Source organism: Atractosteus spatula, chromosome 6 (assembly GCF_055471065.1).
Source record: "Atractosteus spatula isolate fAtrSpa1 chromosome 6, fAtrSpa1.hap1, whole genome shotgun sequence".
Lineage (NCBI taxonomy): Eukaryota > Metazoa > Chordata > Actinopteri > Semionotiformes > Lepisosteidae > Atractosteus > Atractosteus spatula.
In genome coordinates, this window is record NC_142711.1 from 41,181,331 (window position 1) to 41,206,337 (window position 25,007).

General features: G+C 37.7%; 1 protein-coding gene across 1 annotated transcript in view; it reads right to left on the minus strand.

Annotated features, from left to right (window-relative positions):
* Nucleotides 1-25,007, minus strand: part of colec12 (collectin subfamily member 12) — a 126,083-nt gene that overhangs the window by 50,752 nt on the left and 50,324 nt on the right. Inside the window, exons 3-9 of the mRNA XM_088918159.1 lie at nucleotides 19,591-19,713; nucleotides 9,467-9,553; nucleotides 7,566-8,609; nucleotides 5,616-6,101; nucleotides 4,958-5,094; nucleotides 4,040-4,149; nucleotides 2,538-2,683 (exon numbers count right to left, since the gene is read on the minus strand). Coding sequence (XP_088774285.1) covers nucleotides 2,538-2,683; nucleotides 4,040-4,149; nucleotides 4,958-5,094; nucleotides 5,616-6,101; nucleotides 7,566-8,609; nucleotides 9,467-9,553; nucleotides 19,591-19,713 — 2,133 coding nt within the window. The remainder of the gene's footprint in view (nucleotides 1-2,537; nucleotides 2,684-4,039; nucleotides 4,150-4,957; nucleotides 5,095-5,615; nucleotides 6,102-7,565; nucleotides 8,610-9,466; nucleotides 9,554-19,590; nucleotides 19,714-25,007) is intronic.

Below are 25,007 nucleotides of genomic sequence, written 5' to 3' on the forward strand. Positions count from 1 at the left end.
GTTCAGTTCCCTTTCGTCTTCAGTTTCTTCAGAAACTCCATCACTAAGCTGTGTGTTTGAGGTCTTCGCAACAAGTTTATGAAGCACTTCAAAATTACACCGGCCAAACATCACACATTTTCTTTTTCTTCATGGGGCTTGTGTTATAATCCTAGTCTTTTTGCTGAAAAACAAAACAAAAGGTTAGTTTTGTAACCAAAAAGCGTCTCCAAACCAAAAAGCATTTCCAATGAAATAATAAAGATATTTCAAATATTTAATGTTAATGCAACCATTAAAATGAAAACACAATTCCATTATGGGCAGCACGGTGAGACAGGAAATATACAGGAAAGGCTGCTGCTGTTACATACAGCCAGCAGCCATATCACCCTGCAACTCACAACTTTAACCCACTGAAGCTAAGCAGGTATGAGCCTGGTCAGTACCTGGATGGGAGACCTCCTGGGGAAAAAACTGAGGCTGATGCTGGAAGAGGTGTTAGTGGGGCCAGCAGAGGGCACCCTGCAGTCTATGTGGATCCTAATCCCCAGTATAGTGACGGGGACACTATACTGTAAAAAGGTGCTGTCCTTACGTCAGATGAGATGTAAGACCAAGGTCCTGACTCTCTGTGGTCATTAAAAATCCCAGGGTGTTTCTCGAAAAGTGTGCCCTGGCCAAATTTCCCATTGGCCTTTACCAATCATGGCCACCTAATAATCCCCATCTATGAATTGGCTTCATTACTCTGTTCTGCTCCCAACTCATAGCTGATGTGTGGTGAGCGTTCTGGTGCACTATGGCGGCCGTCACATCATCCAGAGAGTTCCCATTACTTGTAAAGCGCTTTGAGTGGAGTGTCCAGAAAAGCGCTATATCAGTGTAATTATTATTATTATTATACCATCTGTTTGAATGCGTTCATGTACATTTCTGCTATAGAGTGCCCCCTACTGTTTCATCAATTTTGATTGCAGCAGCAACCAGGTTTTCCTTAGACGTTTCTTATTCTAAATTCTTTGTGATCTGAGAACATCAGGCTACAAGACAGTAATGCACTGCCATTTGAATTTAAATATACCTAATTACTTTGTTAAATACCTCATATGTTTGTTTTACAAAATCAGTTGGGGTTAGTCATATTATTTAAAAATTTGTAAAAAGGTATAGTATCTACAGTATATTTCAATTAATCATATTAAATATAATCAAACATTATTTGAACACTGTATTCATTCTTTCTGACACATTAAATTGACTTTTTACATAACACCAAAAGAAGAGTAAAGATCTAAGTTAATAAAATTAATTGAAAGTATGTACGCACTCAAAAGGGGAAGAGAATTGCTGCTTCTCTGTAACAGTGTCCATACCATACAACTACTGTATATACTATTTATTACTAGATATACTGTATCTACAATATACATTTTTAAAATGTTAAGACTTTTGTCTTTGTATTTTCTGTGTAAGTAAACTTTAAATAACTCAGAATAATGAAGATAAGTAAATGTGAAGATGAAATTTAATATTTCAGATCTATATTGTGTATGTAACTGTACAAAAAACTTTAAATTGATACAAAAAGAAAAAAAAGTCCATAAGAAAGGAGGTCATTTATACATCTTGCTTATTTACAATTTAATTTATGAGCTCCCAGGTGCCACAAACGTTTGCTCAGAGCACATAAGAGACATCAAGAGGGACCTGACAGGGGTAAGCAAAATCTGAAAAGGAGATGAGTAAGTCTGTTGAGTGTCAGTAACAAGCTACAGATCCATAGATCAATAAGGTGCGAGCGGCCAAATGAGAACAATGAGTCATATGGCCTCCTCTCATGTAACCTTCTCATGTCCTTAAGACAGATTCCAGTGCCAGCTAAACTGCACAAAAGCATCAGAAGGTACACTCTGTTCTTTGAAAAATAAAACTGAGCCTGGTAACAACCTTTCTCTTCAGTGTGATAAACTGAATTGGGTGAAAAACTACATAACAAATCAAGATGTACTGTATCACACTACAGTTAATGGCTAGTGCTATTTTTTAGTAAAACTAAATTGTTAGATATTTTAGTTTTTAATTTGCTAGCACAGTGTGCACCATGTTTTAAAGCAAATAAAGGGTTTATCATTATGATTGCTAGGGTATGTGTACTTCACTTTGAACTAAAATAAAAGGCTAAGAGTTTTGTGTGCAGGTTTGTGTCTTTACAAACAGTCTTTTGGTGGTATTCACTAAATGTGCTTGTTGAAGTACAGTACATTGTAAGCAAGATTTGGCCTTTTTCTTTCTGGGTTGCTATAGGATGATCCTATTGTACAAACAATATAGAACAAACAAATCAGTCTTGATGAAAATACGAAAATTTATTCAGTCCTGTATATCAATCACTCGATCTTTGTAACTTTCATTTTGTTGCTTAAACCAAGATGGCTGCCAGGCACAGAGGATCCCAAAGCAACATAAAAAACACCACATTTTTCACTGGGGTAAGTACTGTATACTACATCATAATAATGACTGAAGCATAAACTGACTCTCTAATGCAGCCTTACCTTCCTCCATGTCTTTCTCACAGACAACACTGTTGATTTCATCACAGAAGAAATCATTCCAGTAGCCGTCATGAATCAGGCCAGCACAGTCTTCCCCTTTCTCATGACCATGGCTCCAGTTGTCTGGTTGTCCTGTTTTCCAGTTTCTGAAACCAAAGAAGGGGTGATAATTAAGGCACATGTCAAAGTATTGTTACAATGATCCTAAAAGCTAATGTTCTTAGAGCCTACAAACAATGAGTAGGAGCCAAGATGTTTACTGAGCTGTACAGTAGGTGGTCTGAGATAAGATCAAAAGGATCCTTCTGGTTTACTAGTTAATTAACTCCCTGCCAAATCATCAAAGTCCTCATCAGTCAAGAAACAGGATAAAAGACTGGCAGAGAAAGAGAGGACAGAATGGAAGAAGAGAAGAAGAAAAGAATCAAGGAAACAGGGTGAGGAGTGTACCAGGTGAGAGGACCTTGTTCTGATCAATCTTAAAGACCAGATTCTAGCTACAGTAAGTAATCTATCCATCCATCCATCCATCATCCATACATCCATCATTCAGGATCCCAACCATCCCGGCCACAAACTGTTCTCCCCTCTACTTTCTGGCAAGCGGTACCGCACTGTTAAAGCAAGGACCACTTTCTCAAGAACAGCTTCTATCCCACTGCAGTGCGCATCCTCAATAACAGCTAACTGAGACTCAGACTCAATACACATCTGCACTCTGCACGTTTTACATAGTCTATGCTTTTTTTTCTCGGTCTCACTACTACATATTTATTTTTCCCCAAAATATGTATTGCTCCTGTTGTCCACATTGTGTAGTGTTGTCTGTTGTACTGTGTGTGTCTCGAGAGATCAGCGCGATTAAGAATTCCAATGTACGTGTACATATGGCAATAAACTACTCTACTACTCTACTTGTTAAATTGAGCATGCTGTCCTTTATTTTAGGATTTTCATACAGTATATGTGGCAATTCAGGCCAACTCCAAGTTAGTGATGTCTTTTTAGAATGGGGGATAGATTCCCATTCATGTTTGGAGTATCCTGCTCTGTTTTTATATTTTATTAACCCTCTTGTTCCTAGACTGTTGATGACACTCTTAATCATTTAGCAAGAAGTCAATAACAACAAATATAAAGGGATAACTTGCTTAATATTTTGATGTTTGGCATTAACTCTCCTGGATGAGGCAATTACAGCCTCAAGGCTGACAAAACCCCCGTCTCACGTGAGGAATTAACCAGATCGGTGGGTTGGGGGGAGTTTACCAACACTTCCTCATTTTCTCCTGTATTTTCTATGGTCATGGGGTTTGTATCTGCAAGCCTAGATTATATAAACGCACAACTGCCCATTTTAAAATGGGTATGCATTGTAGTTGTCTACATACCATCACCCAAGCAATTATAAATACAAGGATGGTATTTATTTGGCAAAACAGGGCAAAGCATTTATAAAGTACAAAAACAGCAGAACCACTGTGTATTCCTGTAATACTCACGTGAAAGATGGCTGGGTACCATCCCACCACTTCCATGTGTTTTCTTCCTCTTTGTCAGTCAGGCCTATCCAGAAGTAGCCCTTGCCTACAATTTGTTTTTTTAACCATTGCTTCAGAATAAAATACAGAAAAACAAACCTGAATTAAAATGATAGAGGTTTTGATTGGCAAACTATTTACTGAGGAGTAGCCACAGGTTGATGTATTGTCACCCTACTCACAGAGAATACTTTTAGTGCAATGCCACAGATTCAGAAATACCAAACAATGGTGCTTTTCAGTCCAGGAGGTTAAAAGCTCCAAATTAAATCCAGCCAAAAGCTAAACATTTCTTCTGGTCTCCTGGAGACACAGACAGTGGTTAAGCTGTCAAATCTAAACATAGACAAAACAAGACAATGACTTTCTGCCAATGCTGAATCAGCTACTGCTGACTGTTCCAGTATTGTATTTTGTTTGAGATTAATGGGCATCCATGAATAGGTCAAGACAAATTAGAAACAATTTATTAATGAGTCTTACTAATTAAATTGGATTTGTATGTTGAAGTATTTGAAAAATACAATACATAAACAATATAATACAAGAAAAATAAACTAGTCTGAAAAATGTTGAATGCTGACCTCATATTAAGTAGCAAATCAAATTCTAAGAATTAAAATTCCTTTCTCAAATGTAGGCTGCATTCAAGAGAGGGTTTACTATTTCCAGTAGATGATTAAAGACACAAGGTTAGATACAGTTAATTCTGCTCAGAGCAGTGGCTTCACAATGATAAAAGTAACTCTAGTAGATTTATGTCTAAGTTAAAGAATTTCATACGTTGCACCTTATAGATATTTGGCTTTACATAAGTTATGGTTTGGTAAAATGAAAAGTGTAGGAAGAGCTACACAGAAACTCAGGAATGTACATTACCTGCTCCTCCTGATCATTAATAATAACCATGGCAGAAGGCATCTCTTCACAGTGTCTTTTGGCTTCTTCAAAATTAAATCTTTCTGTGGAAAAGTAGTAGCACTTGTCTCTGAAGTTGTTCCATAGTGGGGGGCATCCTGGAAAAAAGAAACTTTTTTAATTGTTAAGAAAATTAAGCATCTTCCATGAACATCTCAGATATGATATGATCCATGTGGCCTGGTTTATCTTGAATACACATTTAGCAATAATAATTTTAAAAGAAAACCTAAAGGTAGCCGTATTCTTTTTTTATTTTTTAGTGATTAAGGTTCTGCGTAAAGTTCTTGACATGAAATCTTTTTCTGCACTGGCAGTGGCCAATGTGAAACCAATACATGGTGTAAAAATTGAAGTGCATCTGGCATGGGACGGTGAATAGTGTTTTTTTCAAGCACATCTGATGAGCAGTGCTGTGAGTTTTGTTGGAACATGCAAAGTAAAAATAAAATTCATTATGCTGGATGAATTCAGCCCATGGAGACAAAGCCGAAAAAAGAAAGAGGGTTGATTATTGATTAAAATAAAACAGTGAGAAACTTTACACTGCATGCATCAGAGGTGACTACATCCTTCCCAGATGGCCCCAGTAATATCTTGTGTAAGAGACAAGACATACCCTGTGATTTAGCTACAGAAGTGGAGGTCTCGGCGTGCAGTGAAACAGGCTCCACAGGACTCTCGGGTCTGCCAGGAAGTCCTGGAGGTCCAGGGGGACCAGGTGGCCCAACAGGGCCCACTGGCCCTCGAGCCCCTGGTACTCCAGTTGGCCCAACTGGCCCTCGTACCCCTGGTGGCCCCTGTACCCCTTGGGGTCCTGGCAGCCCATCTCTGCCTGGGGGTCCCTGTATGCCTGGGTCACCCTTCGCTCCTGGAGCACCAGCTCGCCCTCCAGAACCCCTGGAGCCTTTAGAACCAGGACTTCCCCGAGAGCCCGGCTGGCCTTTAAACCCTGGGACTCCTGGTGGACCTGGAGAGCCCTTCTCTCCCCGTGGGCCTGGCAGTCCTTGTGCCCCTTTGTCTCCTTTCTCTCCTTTCTGTCCAGGTTGCCCAGCGGGGCCCTGAGGCCCTTTGTCTCCCCGCGGACCCCTAGGACCTGGAGGGCCTGGAATAGACAAGCAAAACTTTCAAGTCCAGCTCAGAGGAAGCAATGCTGGTATTTTTAAATGAAAATGTTCTGGGGTGCTGCCATTTTTCAGTGCATTCTTTTCCCACAGTATAGAAGGCATCTGCAAAGTGCAATGTCTTCTAAATTAATGATTTTTTTCATCTTTAGGTAACTTTAAACTAAAATGCGGGAGAAGGACATCAGCTTGTCTAGATCACTAGGTTGCTCATCCGTGACCTGTCAACAACAGGTACCTGGCTCCAAACTCCTATAACCCTTCTGCAGAAAAGTGCAACCTGCTTTAAAAGAGAGCAAGTAGCTAGCTCTAGGGTGGTTATTACTGTTTTACAAGTGCTCATAGTGCTTTTAATAGCCTGTTAATATAGTGTTTATTACAATTCTCATGGATGTCAATACAAAAATGTTATCTCAAAACCTCTTGACAGGCTGAACAGCATGTCCCACCAAATATAAATGTGTGCCAGCAAAATTAGTCCATTTTTTTCTTTTACAAATTCTTTTACACGCAGTGATAAATTTAAGGGGATTCCAAACTGCAGTCTAAAATAATAAATGAAAATCTTATATCACACTTCTGGGTCAGACAGCTAGAAACCAATCAAGCCCTGCAAATGAGCTAGGAAATTTCATTAGAGTGAGAAGATAGAAACCAAAGTTATTCCATGTTGAAAAGTAGAAAAGATATAGAAAAACCACTGTTTTGGCTGTGGATTTTTTTTTAGAGAGTTTTTACTGTAGGTATGCATTCTAGCCGTCTTCAGGTCTCTTATACACCTGAAGAAAACTTCATAGTCAAAACATCATTTCTTTCTACCTTTCAATATGGAATAAAAGTTGACTTGTTCCTTTGTAGCTCGCACTCTGACACAATTCCCCACTTGAACCTCTGATTGCATATGTACAGTTAATGATTAAACAAGCTATAGTACAATATTCTAAATCACAACACATCTGATAAAAAAACTAAACCAAATACATTTTGTTATCTTCTCTGCAGGTTAAAGCAGTACTAATGACAAATAAAGCAACATTTTTTTATTTCTGTTTTGAGTTAATCGTTTTATCTAATATTTACAATAGTAAAACAATATAAAAGAAATAATAATATAGTGAAAATAATTAGACTTATTTTCTCCATTTTACTCTCTTCTGTACATATAACTTTGCGTTGCACGGCTTGGGTGACAATGTCACAGCCCAGACTCAAAGCAGTGAAGTCTGCCCTACAGTGATATCTGTAGAACTCAACAGTGCTCCACATCTGAGCTTTAACTCTTAACACACTCGTATATTTACTGTGTTTTACAGAAACAGAAGAACTGGAACTTCACTAAAACGCTATAAAAAAATCACAATTTTAATACAGAGGTGCTCAGAACGTGGGTAAAGAGCAACAGATCAACATGATTCCTAAACTGAACTTGATTAAACTGCCTTTACCTTGAAGGATGGTGAAGTTAGTGATAAGCTGAGAATGCTTGGAGTCCACAAGCTTCATCTCTTCCATAACCATTGATAGATTGTTCACCTCTTTATCCAGACGGGCCCGCAGCTCGTCCTGTTGCGTCCTGAGAGTAGTGGTATCCACACGCACATCTGCCAGTGTACTGTTCAGGTTAAGCAGATAGTCTGAATGCCGGCCAATGGTCTCTGTGCACGTCCGCAAGTCATTAAGGTTGGTGTTAATGGCTCTGAGGAGCTGGGTGGTGATGCTAATGTTGCCCGTGACACGGTCAATGTCCTGCTCTGTGCTGTCCATACGTAGTTCAAAGGTGTCAAACTTGGATGAAGTCATGTTATCATGGTCTCTCTGGTGGTCCATAAGCTCCCGCAGGCTCTGGTCATGACTTTCAGCCAAGACCGTGGTGTTCTGGATCTGGCTGCTGAGGGCTGCCAGCTGAGAGCCCATGTCCTCCAAGGAATCATTGTTCGCTTTGGCCAAGGCTGAGTTGTTAGTGGCCACAGCCTGCAAATTCTGCACCTTCTCCTTCAGCCACTCGGCATCCGTCTTGGTCTGCCGCACGGTCTGCTGCAGGTTCTGGAAATCGTTCTTGATCTTCTGAATGGCTTGGCTGGTATCATCTACTGACTTCTGCAAAAGACTGACGAGATTCCTCTGCTGTGCCTGTGTGATGTTCAGGCTGTTTATATTCACTACTGTGATGCTCTGATCCCTCACCTGGTTCTGGAGGTCAGTCTGGAGGCGAGAGGTGTCCTCCTGCAGGCTAGAGATGTAGCTGCTGTAAGTAAGCAGCGTGCGGTTGACATTTTTGATCATGTTGGAGTTGCTGTCAAGCAGGCCCTGTAAGGAGCTGTGGCTAGTTTGTATGGACTGTCCAGCATCCTGCAGCTTGTCAAGTGCTACTTTGTTTTTAGTGGCCTTTTCAGCAATGTCACTGAGCTGCTTTTGAAGTGTCTGAAAGTTAGACTTAAAGGCCAGGATCTCACTGCTGGTGTTCTCTGTTTTCTGCCCAGTCTGGTCATCTGAAAAAGAGCAACAAATTGTGAAGATTTCTTATAATTTATTAAACAATAGCAAGGGCAGCACAGTGGTGCAGTGGTGGCACTAGTGCCCTGACTTCAATTTCCGACCTGGGGAGTGGAGTTTGTATGTTCTCCCTGTGTTCACATTGGTTTCCTCCAGGAGCTCCGGTTTCCTCCCATATTCCAAAGACATACTGGTAGGTTAATTGGCTTTTGTGAAAACTGGCCTGGGTGTGAGTATGTGCATGTTTTTATGCCTACATGATCCCCACAATGTACTGGCATCCTGTCCAGGGTATACCCCGCCTTGCATCTGCTGCTTCCCTGTGACCCTGAATTAGACGAAGCAGTTAGAAAATAGTTGGATGGACATACAGTAAAATAGCTTTAGAAGAAAATTGCTTGATTATACTGTTATTGTTGTGATCATCTACTAAATCCTGAGCTACAGTCAGCTATCACCTGAACAGTAAAATAAAAAGTTTATCAGGTCGTAAATATCATGACATTCGTGTTACATAAAACAGCACTAAATCATGATAAATTACAATCATACTACAATTATGTGATAAAATGATAAAGTGGTAAAATGTGATAATTTGCCAATAAATTACAGAACAGATAACTTATACAGCTTCAAAAACAGGAGTAAAAATACAAAAATTATACTGTTTATTTTAGACATGTAGGTATATTTACTTCACAATGTGAATTTGTGAATTTTCAGAAATAACCACTTAATAAGATTACTCTAAATCTCCTGATTCAGGAAAAAATAAAGGAAAGACTTGTTATTATTTCTTAAGGATTAACATTACAGAAAAGTGAGCACTAAATGACCTATTTTTGAAACTTACCAAGTTTCTTCAAGTCAGTCTCTACAGCTGTGATCTTTCCCCCATAAGACTGCAAGCCCTCTGTGACATTGTCCATCTTCTGGACCACTAGGAAACCCAAACAAAAAAGAGAAGAATCATTGTGTAACACCTGCAAATTGGTCTGTTTACCAATTATGTATTTGTTTAACCCTTTTTTGTTTTCTGTGTGACCAGTAAATGTTCAAGGTAGGATGATAAGTAGTGTACATCAAGGCTAAGAATGGCTTTTATGGCCTATTGCTATTGCATGAAGAGAGCTCTGTACACTTCAGGGTTAAAGAGTGATGCTTGAAAAGTAGGAAGTGAGTAATTAATCATGCTTTATATAAAACAAAATCAAAATGACAAGAGAACATCTTAAATGAAAAATAAATCTTGCTTATATAACCTAATATATAACCTAAAGGTGGCTTTTAAGAAAAGCTGATACCATTTCAACCAAATCCACAAGACATTCTGCAAACAAAAATCCAAGAATATACTGTATAAGTGTATACATACATATTCAGTATCTGAGATATCGAATAAGAAAGCCTACAAATTTGCACAGGGTAGAAAAAGTCTCTTGGTAAACTAGGTGTCTGCTTTTTCCAATTCAAACCACTAGGCAGCAGTAGCGCTTATTTTTTTCTTTTGGTAGTGAAATGTTTTTACAGCCACCTACAGTATTTGTCTTTGAACATATTTTAACATGAAAAAAATAAAAAGAATTAACATCATTTCAACAAAGAGCAAACTACAGAGCAAATTTCCAGCCCAGGTAAAAATACTTATGAATTTATATTTATGATATTTTTGAAAGAGTCAGAGTGAACTACCAATAAATACATTCACATGTGTATGCAGAAACTGAAAACCACCAGCAGATTCCAGATCTCTTTTCATTTCTTCTATTGTGAGAAATGTATATTCTCTTTTCCAATACCAAAAATCGTAGACTACCTTTGACCCCTCCCTTTCCTTATCACATCATACTTTTACCCTAATAAGCTTTCGCCATCTATTTCTAAAAACACCTACAGGATGCCTTTCCAATAACGTGCTCCACTCGGCTCTTCGGTCAAGCCCTTGTTCTTTCTTGACTGGGTCACCAAAACAACTCTCTCAGCTGGCCTCTCTACACCAACAATTCACCCTCTCCAGCTCATCCTAAATTGTCATCCTAAAAATCTACATTGCTTCACCCTTCCAATACCTGTTGTTCTGACTCTTCACTGCAGATTTCTACTCAAAACTCTTTTTACATTCATTGACGTCCATTACCACTGCTCCCCTCATTGCTCTGCCTGTGCTCTGTGCCATCTACAGGCCATCACCCTCTTCACATCACTTTTGTCTTAAATTTTGGCATTTTGTTTCTGCTCTCTGTCCGTGTCCCTTGCATTTCTAGAATCACCAAGACTGAAGCATCTCTAAACACCTCCTGATGCCTCTACAAGATTCTACTTTTAGATTGTATGATATATGATTGTTTCAGTTCTGGATTGATCTTGTTTAAGTTAATGTAGACTGTTGTTTTCAAACCTTTTCTTTTATTATTAATAATTCTATAACTTTTTTTATTCATTATGAGAAACCATTGTATGGTTCCTGCACCCATCATACCCTTCTGTGAACTTTTACACTGCTAATATTTTTAGACTGTTTTGAATGTAAATTGCCCATGCCTTTTCTATTATGTAATTTATTGAACTTACTACTTGCTGAAAATCTACAAATTAAATTCTGCTTCATTCTACCTTCCTTTCTGTGTATTTATCTTGTCTTATCTATCTATCTATTTCTTGTTTTCTTTTAGGTTATTTCTATAAAGGACAGTAAATCCTCAAAAGATAGGTATATAGAGAGAAAAACAATGATTTGTGGTTTTTGATCTCTGTGAAGCTCCCAAAATTCTAAAATAACTTTTTCTTAACATACAGTATAATTATATAATTATAATAATTGCTTACACTTATATAGCGCTTTTCTGGACACTCCACTCAAAGCACTTTACAGGTAATGGGGACTCCCCTCCACCACCACCTATGTGCAGCATCCACCTGGATGATGCGATGGCAGCCATAGTGCGCCAGAACGTTCACCACACATCAGCTATCAGTGGGGAGGAGAGCAGAGTAATGAAGCCAATTCATAGCTGGGGATTATCAGGAGGCCATGATTGGTAAGGGCCAATGGGAAATTTGGCCAGGATGCCGGGGTTACACCTCTACTCTTTTCGAGAAACGCCCTGGGATTATTAACGACCACAGAGAGTCAGGACCTCGGTTTTACATCTCATCCAAAGGACGGCGCCTGTTTACAGTATAGTGTCCCCATCACTATACTGGGGCATTAGGACCCACATGGACTGCAGGGTGAGCACCACTAACACCTCTTCCAGCAGCAACCTTAGTTTTTTTCCCCAGGAGGTCTCCCATCCAGGTACTGACCAGGCTCACACCTGCTTATCTTCAGTGGGTTGCCAGTTGTGAGTTGCAGGGTGATATGGCTGCTGGCTGTATGCAACAGCAGTATGCAACAGCAGCAGCCTTTTCTGTATATGAGATTCATTCCATATGTGCCTGCATGTTTTATTCTACCTGATATTTTAAGTCATTCGTCATTTCCCTTTGAAGATCAACTTACACAAAGCTGTCCAGCCTTTTAGCTCTTCTGAGCAAAATACAAATGTTGAATTCGAAATATAATTTCAGTATCTTTTTTTTCTGCAAGAAGCAATACAGGCAGCATGATCTCATTTTTTGACAGAGACATCTCCGCTGGTTCTGCTGCTCTGTAGTTGCCTGGTCACTATTGTTGCACAATAAAAAAGAGCATTTTAAAGTGGATGCCATAGATCCTGTTGCCTTACTTTTTGTCATCTTTTGTTTGATAACAAAAAACCTCTCTGGCCTCATGGCTCAATGTTTCTTTGCTTGAATCACAAACTTTAACTCCTTGGTAAAGTAGACGCCCACTGCTCTGGACGTCTCCTATAACTGGGAACTCAAGAGCTGCACTTGTTGTGCGAGTGTGCTAATTTAAACTGAACTACATCATTATTATTATCATTCTTGGAGAATGCAGTCTTTGTACACACATTTCTTTCAAACAGAGACGTGAGAGATCATTCACGTATTTATGGTAACAGCTGTGTCACAAAGAAGCTGTGGTTCACAAAAAAAAGCATACTTAATCAAACAGTATGAACATAGGAATAAAAAATATGTTCCCTTTCACTGTACTGTATGTTTATACAGTTCCTTTTTCTCTGGATCACCACTTAGCCTAAGAGCTGTAAATAACAACAACCACATTAATCTTCTAATAAGAATCTGTTATTAAACTGAGCATAAAAGTCCAACCGGAGCCGTTACATACTGAAGGAATGTTCTGGACAACCGACAAGGTTCAGGCAGAAAACTTGCGTGTGAGGAATGCCAAATTACTTCATGTGCCCCATCAAAACACATGATGTTTGTCTTCTGACATGGGGTCTGACTGCATATTTTAATTACTTGCAACCATTTGCCATCCAAATAATGACTTAATCTGCCAGTGGTTTATTTAGTTTAACCTCTTTTTGTCAGCAACTTGTTAATGATTAATTTCAGGTAGGAATTTATTCACCCTCCAGATGTATGATTATGACTAAAATTACAATTGAGGATTAAAATTTAAAATGACTATCTAGTATTAACTTCTGCCCAAAGCACAAGATGAGTACCAAATCCTGGAGTTTACCTGTATGAATCAAGACGATCCTATTTGCAAACTGCTGGTAACTTCTATTGTCGCATAGCAAATATAGCACTGTTCAAGCTAATCCCTGCCTTAAAGTGCCCAAAGAACCCCTGACACTGGCCAGACAGTGCTCATATCATCAAGGGAATCTGTTTCAAACCTCAGTTACTTTGCCACTTGCTCTTAAGGATCACTACACGGAAGAAAAGCAGATGGCTTGGTGATACAGGCCTTGCAGGGACAACGTGTGTGGTCTTCAACTCTGAGAGTGATGCCAGGCTCCCATGGTGAGTTGGGTTGGTTAACAGCACACAGTTCCAGAACTGTGAGGTATGAAAAAAAGACTAGAGAATCTATGTTTTGTTGAAAGATAAATATGTCTTTTTTTTCCCTAAAGTTTTATTTTTAAGTGTGGCTTTGTGCTTCTTTCAGACTCTGAAAAATCCTTGCATTTAAGCATTTGATGCCTAAAGACATCTCTTCGAAATTGAAATGAAGAAAATAAATATTTTTCTATTATTAGAAAAACTATTCCTTATTACCCCTCCCCCACATAAAATAATATTGACTTTTGGATTTGTTATTTTGGATTTGCTATTTATTTGAATATTTCATGTTACATTTCAGATGCTGCAGTTCAATTTCAAATGATTTTTATATACAGTACAGTAATGTGTCTGTTTGTCCCTAATGAATTAAAAAAATGTAAACAGTCAGTCACCCACTGACATGCTTGGCTCTTTGTTTGAGCTAGCACAGCACCAGACTGAAATGTATGCTTCAATATTTCAAAAGTCAGCTTTGCAAAGTTGAAATTTATCTAATGCCTTAAAAGGTCATACTTGGTAAGCTGAAGCTGAATGGAAAGACATGCAACTACAAACATAACATGTGGATTTGTCATTGTTTCAGGCAAAATAAAAGTTCTGCATTAAATTAGGGTACTTACTGTTAAAATTATACAATATGGGTGGCACAGTGGTGCAGCGATTAGCACTGCTATAGTACCTCACAGAACTGAGCCCTAGATTCAATTCTCAGGGTATTATCTACATGGAGTTTGCATGTCCTCCACAAGTTTGTGTGGGTTTTCTCCAGATGCTCCATACTCCTCCCACAGTCCAAAGACATGCTGCCTGGTTAATTGGCTTCTGCAAATTTAGCTCTAGTGTGTACATGTGTGTCTGTGTGTGCACTGTGAAGGAGAGGCATTCCGGCCAGACTTGTGCAAGATACTTTCTGGTATAGGCTCTGGGCCACTGTGTCCCTGAACTGGATAAGTGGAAAATGAAATTGATGCAATGATGATGATTATGCAATATACTACCAATACTTCAATTACAATATTGGGTATAAATCTGGCACTCTTGTAATGTGAGGGACATGTCATAAGGGTCCAAAGAACTCAAAAAGGAATGGCAAAGATTAAAAAAACAATTACTCTAAATACTTTGAGTCTTAAAATACAGTAGATTAAAAAAGAAACGTGATACAAGAACTCAGAAAGGAGAACCATATGGACCAAACAAGCACCTTGTTTTTCATAATCTGCTCATTCTTGAATATTAAAAACTAGTGATGAAAAAACAAAGTTTATGTGCAGAAATTAAGAAAAAAGATAAATTCTTTAAGCCAAGACCCATTTTGAAGTTGAAGCTGTTTGAAACAGTTGAAGCTGTTTTATAGGGATCTTTCAAAACTGGCTGGATGAAATTCTCAGATCAATAACACACTAACAGCTGAATGTGTAACATGATGTTTTTAGACATTCTTTCTGATGATCACCAACTCTATCATCACACCACTTTTTTTCTTTCCTTGAAGACATCTGCTTTCTGTTTTTCTTTTGTTGTTGTTATTTTGTTTTATCTAGCTGACCAGATAAAGAGGCCTCCATGACATGTAAAACATTAGAAAAAATTCAAGGCATCCAATTGTTTATTAGTCTCAGTGGAGATTTACAAAGATAGAAAGACAAAACATAGGAAGGGCTAACCCTTTCTTTACAAATGAGAACTAACTGCCAAACTTTTAACCCAAAAGTTTACTCATGCAAATCTGAATTCAAACAAAACCCTTTCCATTGTGTAACATGACACAAATACTGTATATAAAGAATGATAATGGTTAAAAAGGATTGCGTCCAGAAACAATATACAAAGCCGAACAGAATTCTGTTAATGAATAACTGTCCTAAATATGGAAAATGCAGTACAGTATTATTAAAGTAAATGTCAAATGAATATTTGAATTTATATAAATTTAAAGTGAAACATTTGCTAGTCCAAACAGTTAAGATTTCAACTAGAGAAAAATTAGCGCAAGCATCCATCTGGACAGTGCTATCTCAGAGAGGTAGCAATCCTCCACTGTGTTATTCCATTTCTTAGCTTCAAAACATATAGAAAAAAATCTTTTTTTAGCCTTCAGACAATGCTGAACGCAAGATAAGAGTTTAGAATCAATCAGATTAGCAAGGTGAGCTTTTTGACTCCTTTCATTCATTTCTAAATTAATCGCTTCTGGATTTTCACATGGTGACAGTACACATTATTGCTTCCTGAGTGTTTAAAACATGTTTTATTTGATACAAGCGGATTTAATTGCATTTAGAACCTTGCAAGGGACGGGCACAATGACAAAACATTAAAAATAAACAATTTTATGACTGTGTTCCATTCTGCCACCCTGATATACAGTAGTTGCTACTGTCAAAGGAAGAAGACTACGGTAGTATGGCCATGTAATGAGAAGAGATCAAGACCTAATAAAAGATAGTAGAAGAGAATACTGAGGGGAAGAGGCCATGAGGAAGACCTAGAATAGGATGGCTTGATTCAGTGAAAGAAGGTGCCAGCAAGGCAGAAATTGATGAAGATGCCTGGAGAGACAGGACGTGCTGGAGGAGGCTAGTGGGAGAGGCAATGGATCGGCTTCGGCTCGAGACGCCACCTCAGTAAGTAAGTTCCATTCTGCCACTCTTTAAGCATATCTTTTAGACCTGTCTTTGCAAGATCTACCCATTAAAATCAGCTATCTGCAATATGTCAGTTGTTTTGTGGAAACCATTTTTCATTACGACTTTAATTGTTGAAAACTCCATCCTAATTCGCAGGCAATCACGTCTTACAGTACAGATACAAAGTTTTACAAACATCAACATCAAATTCTAAAATAAAATATCCTCCCCTGCAGTGTGAATGCTAACAAATCCCTCAGGTATGTTGGCTGCTCTTTAACCACACTGCTCTGAGGTTTCCATTCACCAGACTGTGGTCATACGTTCCACTGTGTGCAAAGACATTTCCAAATATAATTTAGCATAAGAGCCCATTATCCTCAGCGGTGAAGCCGTTTTCCCGGTGTTGTCTGTGCGACCCATGAGTCACTGCAATGATGGGCAGGCAAGCTCATAGCCAGCTGCGCTCCAGCTGAAAATCACGAGTGGCATTAATTTTGATTCCCTGCACAGCTTTCATACCTTTATTTATTTTCACTTGGCCCATGTTTATACTCCATATGGAGCAGTTCTGTGCAGTTTGCCTTATGGCTGTAAATGAAAGCTGGGTGTTGGAGCTTGGATACTGAACTGAGCCTTTTTGGTTTCCCCCCTCCCTTTGTCAGTTGCACATTCTTATACAGTGCATTACCCTGCACTAGCAGCAAACTGGTAGGGGGGTTTCTTTTGTCACGTCAGTTTTATCGTTTGGAAAGTTAGAAAGTTAATTGCACTTTCCAGAGGAAAAAAAACATTTTTTTGGAAAAAGGCTTGCAGAGTCACAGTTCCATAAATTGTGGATCAAATTGAGCTGCAAGACATGAAACAGTGTTTATGCATTTTGTTGAAGAAGACTAAATATTTTAAGACATAGCTGACTGGTGGTTATGCGATTTGCTGATTTCAAAGTTGACATTTGATTGGAAAGAAAATCCAATAAGTATGCCACAGATGCATTAACTCAACAGCGTCATACAAATGTTGTATACATTAATTTCTCCAATAAATCTGTAAGCGTAAGACCACTATTTGTGCTGTGCCTATATGATCTGTAACCTCATTTACTACGAGGGGTATTTCTGACTGCTTTTGATTTAATTTTGTGCTATGTTTTGACGAGTTGAAATGGAGCATCTATTTTTTTTCTTGTTTTTTTTTTTCAAATGCCTTTAATTTGCTTTGCTTCCTATCCCAAAAACAAAACTTTCCATAAACCCCCCAAAAATATTTTCATAACATTAAAAGTATTTCTTTCAAGTAAGATTGAATTTTTATTAACATATGGCGTGTCTGGAAAGCTTCTGTAAAAAGGAAGTTTTTAACATAATTTATTACATTAATATTCACTGGATTCTGTGAACACATGGTCACTATTTAATTCTTGGCTTTGGCTAATTAAACTAATATTATTACAGATCTGTGAATGATTTATCCAGATTTAATTTAGGGTTTAATATGATATGAACACATTCCATAATTTGTCTCACGAATGTATAGTGAGCGCAGCTTGAAAATCTTTGGTGAGAGACGTAAATATTAAACTACTGTATGTAAGGTGATCACAGAGACTGATCTCGCCAACCTACTGACCTTAACCCCAGTTCAATGTACAGTGCCTTAAAAAAAAATGGGACACCAAATTCAAAATCGTTATTGTAAGCAATTTGTTTTTGTGATCATTAGAACAATATGAATGAAAAGTACAATATAATATGCTGCAATTGCAATAATTGCATGAAGTCTATGACCCATTAAGCAGACCAGACTCTTGTGTGACCATTTGCAGCAGACACTTTGAGAACTTGCTTATTCTGGATTTTGGATAATCTGGATTCTAAATGTTCTAGAATTGTTAGAATTGTCTTGACCTATCTTCGTACTTTTGAGCAAATTCTGAAGCTTCTGGTGGAGATAAAGTATAGTACAGTATCTTGCCCCACACACAGTAAGGAGGATGGTTGGGGAGGCAAAGAAATATCCAAAGGCCACAGTTGGCTACAGAATTTGGTTGCATCTTGGGGTCACTATGTCTCCAAATCTACCATTAGACAAAACCTCCATGCCAATAGGCTATTAAGAAGGGCTCTCAGAAAAAAACAAACAGAAGCGTAAGTGCCTGGAGTTGCTAAATCATCCAGGTGGATGCTGCACATTGGTGGTGGTGGAGGGGAGTCCCCATTACCTGTAAAGCGCTTTGAGTGGAGTGTCCAGAAAAGCGCTATATAAGTGTAAGCAATTATTATTATTATTATTATTATTATTATTAAATGGCAGTGGAACTTGGAACTGGGAAAATAGAGCTGTTTGGCCACACACACCAGCAACGGGTTTGTCTTCAAAAGAAGGATGCACATGCAGAAAAGGATGCTACTGTTAAATATGGTGGTGAATGATGTTATGCAGTTGTTTTGCTTCTACTGGTCCTGGGGGATTATAATAATGAACTCCACCGGGCACCATGACATTTTAGCCTGTACACACATCAAAATCCACAAATAATAATTAACTGGCCACAAAATCAACATTTTGCAATGGCCATCTCAGTCTCCAGACTTGAACCTAATTGAAAACCTGAGGTTTGAATTGCAGAGTGAAGTCCATAAGTGCAGATTGATCAAGGGTCTGGAAAAATTCTGTATGGAGGAATAGCATCCCAGGAAAGATCCCTCCCAATGTGTTCTCCATTCTTGTAAAGCATAGAAAAAGGCTCAGTGTTGTTAACCTTGCAAGAGGAGAGTGCACTAAATAATGAAAACAGGTTTTTTAATCTTAATTAATTTTTTAGAAATAAATTTACAATTTTAGAAATGTATAATTTTGGCTGATTACAATGATTAATAGAGGTAAATATACTCCATATGATAGTAAATTACAAAATAACTCATTACCTGCTTTTTGTGTTTATCTTTATCAAGGGAGCCAATAACTGTGGAGGTGACTGTGTATATACTATAAATGCTATATATAATACAGTACATATATGGAATTTATATTGGGAATGGAAAGCTACTTTAAATGATGCTCACAGTGTAGATAACAATGACCACATTACTCCATGTGCTGATAGCTACGCCTTCGTGCTGAGTCTGTGGTAATTTGGATATTCTAATGCAGAAACATTCTGTCTAAATTCTGGCCACTCTCAAAATGGAACATAACAATGTAGCAATTTGTAAAACCTCATGACATGCTACACAACCCCAAAATACTTGCAAGAACCTGGTATTCATTATTTCCATAATTGAACATGACACATTATGAAAAGATGAAAAGGGAAAAGTAGTAATAGGAAAACAGAAGAAAAGAAGGTTTTATATGGATGTTTTTGTTCATTATGGACTTGCTTCAGTGTGAACAGTAAAAAGTGGATAATTCTTACCTTTATATCCCAGAATAGCTACAGCAATAGTCAACAATGCACATAAGACATATAAAAGAACAATGGCTGCTTTGAGTGCCCAGTCATTTTTGCATTTGGTACATTGCGTACCCTCCTGAATTCCTGCAACAGAAGAAACACACAAGCGTCAGCTTCTCAAGATCCAAAATCTGCCTTTGTTTTGTCTGAGAAATCATCACATTTCTGTGGTGGTGATGGCACACATAAAGATCTTAAAGCTGCTTAAAAATGTATGACAGTATTTACATCGGTTCCCTTGTTTGCATAACCTGTGTAATCTCTGCATGTTTTTTTCTCAGTTTGGGGCTAAGTGTGATCAGCTGTACAGTTTATATTTGCATCTATATTAAAAATATGAAAAAAATGTATTTACAGTATACAGTATAGTAACATACTGACCTCTACTGCAAATTAATCGGATATTCACAACAAAACACTTATCCTGATCATAAGGCCCTTAGCCTGAACAACAACCCATACTCTAAATCTAGGATGAGGGGCATATAATAATATTTTATAACTGCTTATACAATTATTAATAACATGTTAATAGATTGTTTACAAACACTTATTAGCTGATTCCTATACTAAATCATTACCACTTATTCTGATTTTTAAATTACTTAATTAGTTAATGGATGCAAATACAATTATTGGTACCTTTTAATTGGAAGAAGGTTAGTTACTTATTGCAATTGTGTGAAACTGGTACTCAGCTTTTCTCTAGTACACAGTGTCCTCCCTCAGTAGATAGTGATGTCTGAGAGCTTTACTTATGTCTTGCTTATTACACACCACATAAAAAAACCTCAATCATGCTTTAGAGATTTAGAAATCATTTAAACAATAAAGAGATCAACCCATTCATAAACCCTGACTGAATGCCTTCATCATCCTGTTCTCTGGCCAATAATTCTCTAGAGTCATTTTCGTCTTGTGATGGTATTAACATAAAAATGAAGCACATAAATCCTACCACACACATGTGCATAGAACAGTTCTTTGAACTGAAATTAATTTCAGTACATCCCGTCTCCATGAATTTCCATGAATTTCCTTGTTTTTCTCTAAGGCCTCAGCAACCAAACCAGGCCAATTGAATTGACCTTTCATACTATTTACGCCTTTGGACTGTTGAAAAACGTTTATATCATTGATACACGCTTCCCTCTCTCTGTGAAAATGGAAGATACAATTTCAGTATCATTCAGGGTGTTATGGAAGTTCTTTCTCAAATCAAAACCTCCTATGAGAGCACGACCCTTGTACAAGGTGAAGTAATAGTGGGGAATGAAGCATATTATTCTTTCGTGTTTTCTTAGCCAGAGGAAACTTGTTAACGATTTTCTAGCTGCAGCCTGTAATGGTCCCAGTGCATGTTTACACAGCCAGTTAAATCTTCTAATCTTCTAAATTGAAACAGAAAAATGTCTAAAAAGCTAAAAATAATATATCAATTTATACTGTATATTTGAGCCATCTCTTGTAAATATGCAAAGTACATTTCAACCTACTGTATACCAATATTGCCAAATTTGATTAAATACAAATTATATAAATCAATAATGATCAAATGGTACACTGTTAAATGTCAAGCAGTCTGAATGTCAGCAAAACCTGCAAAGAAAATCTAAAAATTGATAGCTGATTGAGTACTGATTTGTGTATTCAGCTCACAAAGTCAATTGATTGAAGCACCTCGGACAGCAAGTCTTTTTTGGATAGTTCAACACAGTGGCATGGTGTAATTTTTACCAAATTTCAAATTAACTGTCTAAATTTCTGTGGCTGAACTGCTTTAGAGTCCTTTGTAAAATAAAGCACAAAAGTCTGAAGTGCCTTTCAATCACATCAGTGATGCTAACAACAGTTGATACTGTACAGTATATGCAGCAATAAAAGACATAGGACATTGTTGTAACAATGTCCCTCTGTTCCCTTGACAGGAATATTTAACTTATATTCTTGAATGAATAAAAGGACAGTATATCCCAAACCAATGACTAATCTTCCAACTGCTAGATCAGCATGACTCTGCTTTTTAGAAAATTAAGTATGGTATACATTAAAGAACAGGCTCTGAAAGCATCTTCATCTACAAGTTGCATGAAAGGTGCATTAGTTGGGATAATACTGTAACTAAGCTGATTTATTTTTCAATTTTCTAGTAACCAAAGCAGTGTTGTGCATATAAAATTCAAAGGGACCCATCAGCAATTCATGGAAAATATGCTGATTCGAACTATTCATATCAACTGTCCCTGCAGATTTAATTTACTTTTCATTTGATTTGAACAAAGATTAAATCAGACCCTAAACCAGGGTACAAGGAGTAAGCATTTCAAACATGCAGTTGCAAAGATCCCTATATCCTACAAAGAAACCCAGACAGCCAGAGCTGGGATAGTTTCCTCGTTTTTCTTTCCCTTCTAATTTTATCAGGCTGTAATAAGGATCAGATGCCGCAGGTCAGGCTCAAATGAAAGGCTTCAGCTTATTTGAGTAAGAAGCCCTCCAGTTCCTGTGTCACAGAAAAGGAATCACATCTGGAAAAACAACCTGGCACCCGGAACAAAGGCTCCTGTGGTCACATGTGTGTGGGGACCAAATTTAATGCTGTGGACAAAAAAAACAAGCTTCTCAGCATTCCTGTTTTCTCTGTTCATACTGCTTGTTTTCTTAGGGCCATCATCTAAAGGCCTGTTTCAGGTCACATGGTGCCTTATATGTTCTATGAAATGTAAACATACATTTTGAATACTGGATTTAATTAAGAAATAACCATCTTGTTCCTGCCCCTGCTGTGTTTCATGCATAACTGGCACTGAAGCTATTTGTATACTGCACTGTGAGGTATGCATACCATCACAGCATCTTGTCATTGAGGAGATGGTAACATCTGAATACAAGCAACACTGTTCTGTTGCAGTTCACAACAGAGCAGCAGGATTAAACAGTTCAAAGACAATGAACTACATAGAATTTTGACATTCTAAGAAAGCAAAAGTGTTCTAAAGTTTGTAAAACAAAAGTTCATAAGAAAGAATTGTAAGGTTCCGGAATCAATTATTTGAACTAAACTAGTAGATATACTGTATGAAAATAAAATCCTTGTAATCACTTAAAATGGATTAAGTTCTTTAGACAAACAACAACAGTAATAGATACATGTAGGGCATATGGGATGTCTTTTTCTGAAGACTTGTGAAAAAGTTGCTCATAAACAATTAATTAATAAATGAATTAGGCAACAGGGAAAGTGTTTGACTTAAGAACTGGTTATTAAATAGAAAACAGTGCTTACAGAAGGAGTGAATATTCAAATCTGGGTGATGTAATTAGTGGAGTATCCCAGGGATCTGTTCTGGAGTCTGTACTAGGACTACTGCTTTTCCTACTTTATATTAGGAAGAGTCCAGTAAAGTAACAGTCAGGTTTGCGGGTGATACCAGATTAGGAGGTTTAGCAAACATTATAGAAGTAGTAAATGAAATTCAAAACATTCAGAAAACTCCTTACAGATGATGTTTAATGTAATGTGCTAGGAGTTCCATGCAGGTGCAAAAACATAACCTACTGTATAAATACAAAATGGGAAACAGTGAACTGGAAGAGGCAATTTATGATAAAAGATTTAGATGTACACTTTGACACATCATTTACATCTTCTAGGTAATGTAGAGAAGCAATTACAAAAAAGGCTAGGATATACAATATAGTTAATGTGTAGAATTTAAACCAAGGGCGGCCTGGTAGTGCAGTGGTTAGCATTGCTGTCTCACAGCATTGAGGTCCTTGGTTCACATCTGGACCTGAGGTGCTATCTGGTGGAGTTAGCATATTCTTTCTCTGTTTCCTCCAGGTGCTCTAGTTTCCTCCCAAAATCCCAAGACATAATATGTTATGTCTTAGGTTAACCAGCTAGTGCCAAAACTGGGTCTAGTTTGCATGTGTCTGTGTTTGTCCTGTGATCGACTGGCATCCTGTCAAGGGTGTATCCTCTCTTGTACTCGTTACTTGCCAGGATTGGATCCTACTCCCCCATCACCCTGTATTGGATGAAGTGGCTATAAAAGGAACAGATGTTATGTTAAATTGAATGACACACTAGTAGGGCCTTATTTAGAACCGTGTTTACAATTTTTGTCACCAAGATACACAAAATACGTTGCTGGAATCAGTCAGGAGAAGAGTAACAAGGCATATTTTGGAGTTTAAGGGAATTTCCTGTGCTGGTAGGCTGAAGAAACTGAAACTATTTAGTTGTGAATAGAGATGCTTATGAGGGGAATTGATATAACTATTCAAAATCTTCAAAAACATTGACAAAGTCAACCGAGTGTATTTCTTTAGAATGATCAGTGAAACCAGAGGGCACAGCTGACTGACTAGTACTGACTAGGACTTAAGGTCCTCTCATTTGTAACTTGTCTTATGGTCTTACTTAGACCTTTTTACCAAAAAAGCTTCTGAAGAGCTGAATTTATCATGTTGTATACAATTATGAGAGGAAAACTGTCAAGTTCTCAACAATAATAAAAATGAATGTTGAAATAAAAAGAACGTAAATTAAAACTCTAAAAAAGGAACATCCATTAACAGTAAGCTGCTTATTCAGGTGAGGATCACAACAGACTGGAGCTGATCCTAAAAGCACAGGTGGAACTGAGAACATGTCTGCTCTCCCCCTTAATGGGACATAAGTCTACTGCAGGGCCACAGAGAAAGAGGAAATTTACACCAGCGAGCATGACCTTAGGAGGTGGGAGGAAAACAGAGGACTTGTCAAAAGTCCATGAAAACTCTTAAAGTGCTGACACTAGTGCTGTAAAAAACCTGAGTGAATCTGAGGAATGTGCAAAGCAAACCACTGCCATTAATGCCTCCAAAAAAGGTGGAGAGTGAATAAAATATCCTTTATTTCCCTAGAGAGACAGGACCTACTGTATAACATTAATTAAAACAGACCTGTCAGCTTTCAGAGTAGATGTGATTTATTACCTGAAACAAACTACTTTTTAATTTAATGGAACTGAGTTGTTGTTATTGGTTTTAATCAGCACTGTTAGTGTCTGGTTTGGTTCCTGTTAGCTCTTTGAAACATAAGAATAAGTCACTGTATATGTCACCGATTCTTTAAATAACAAAAAATAGCTGGAGTGTCATCACTTTCAGGACTAAATGTAACTATCATTTAAAATAGTTTTCCTTATTTTAAGATATCTGCTAGAGTTTGAACACATCTCCCATTATAGAAAGCTCCATCTTATTAATGTCACAGAGCCTAAACCAGTAAGGCATCTCACTGTTTTTTTAAGAATCTTATTACATTCAATTCTACAATATTCAGTGCGGTACATTATTGTATAAATTTAGTGTGCTGTGAATTCAAGGTT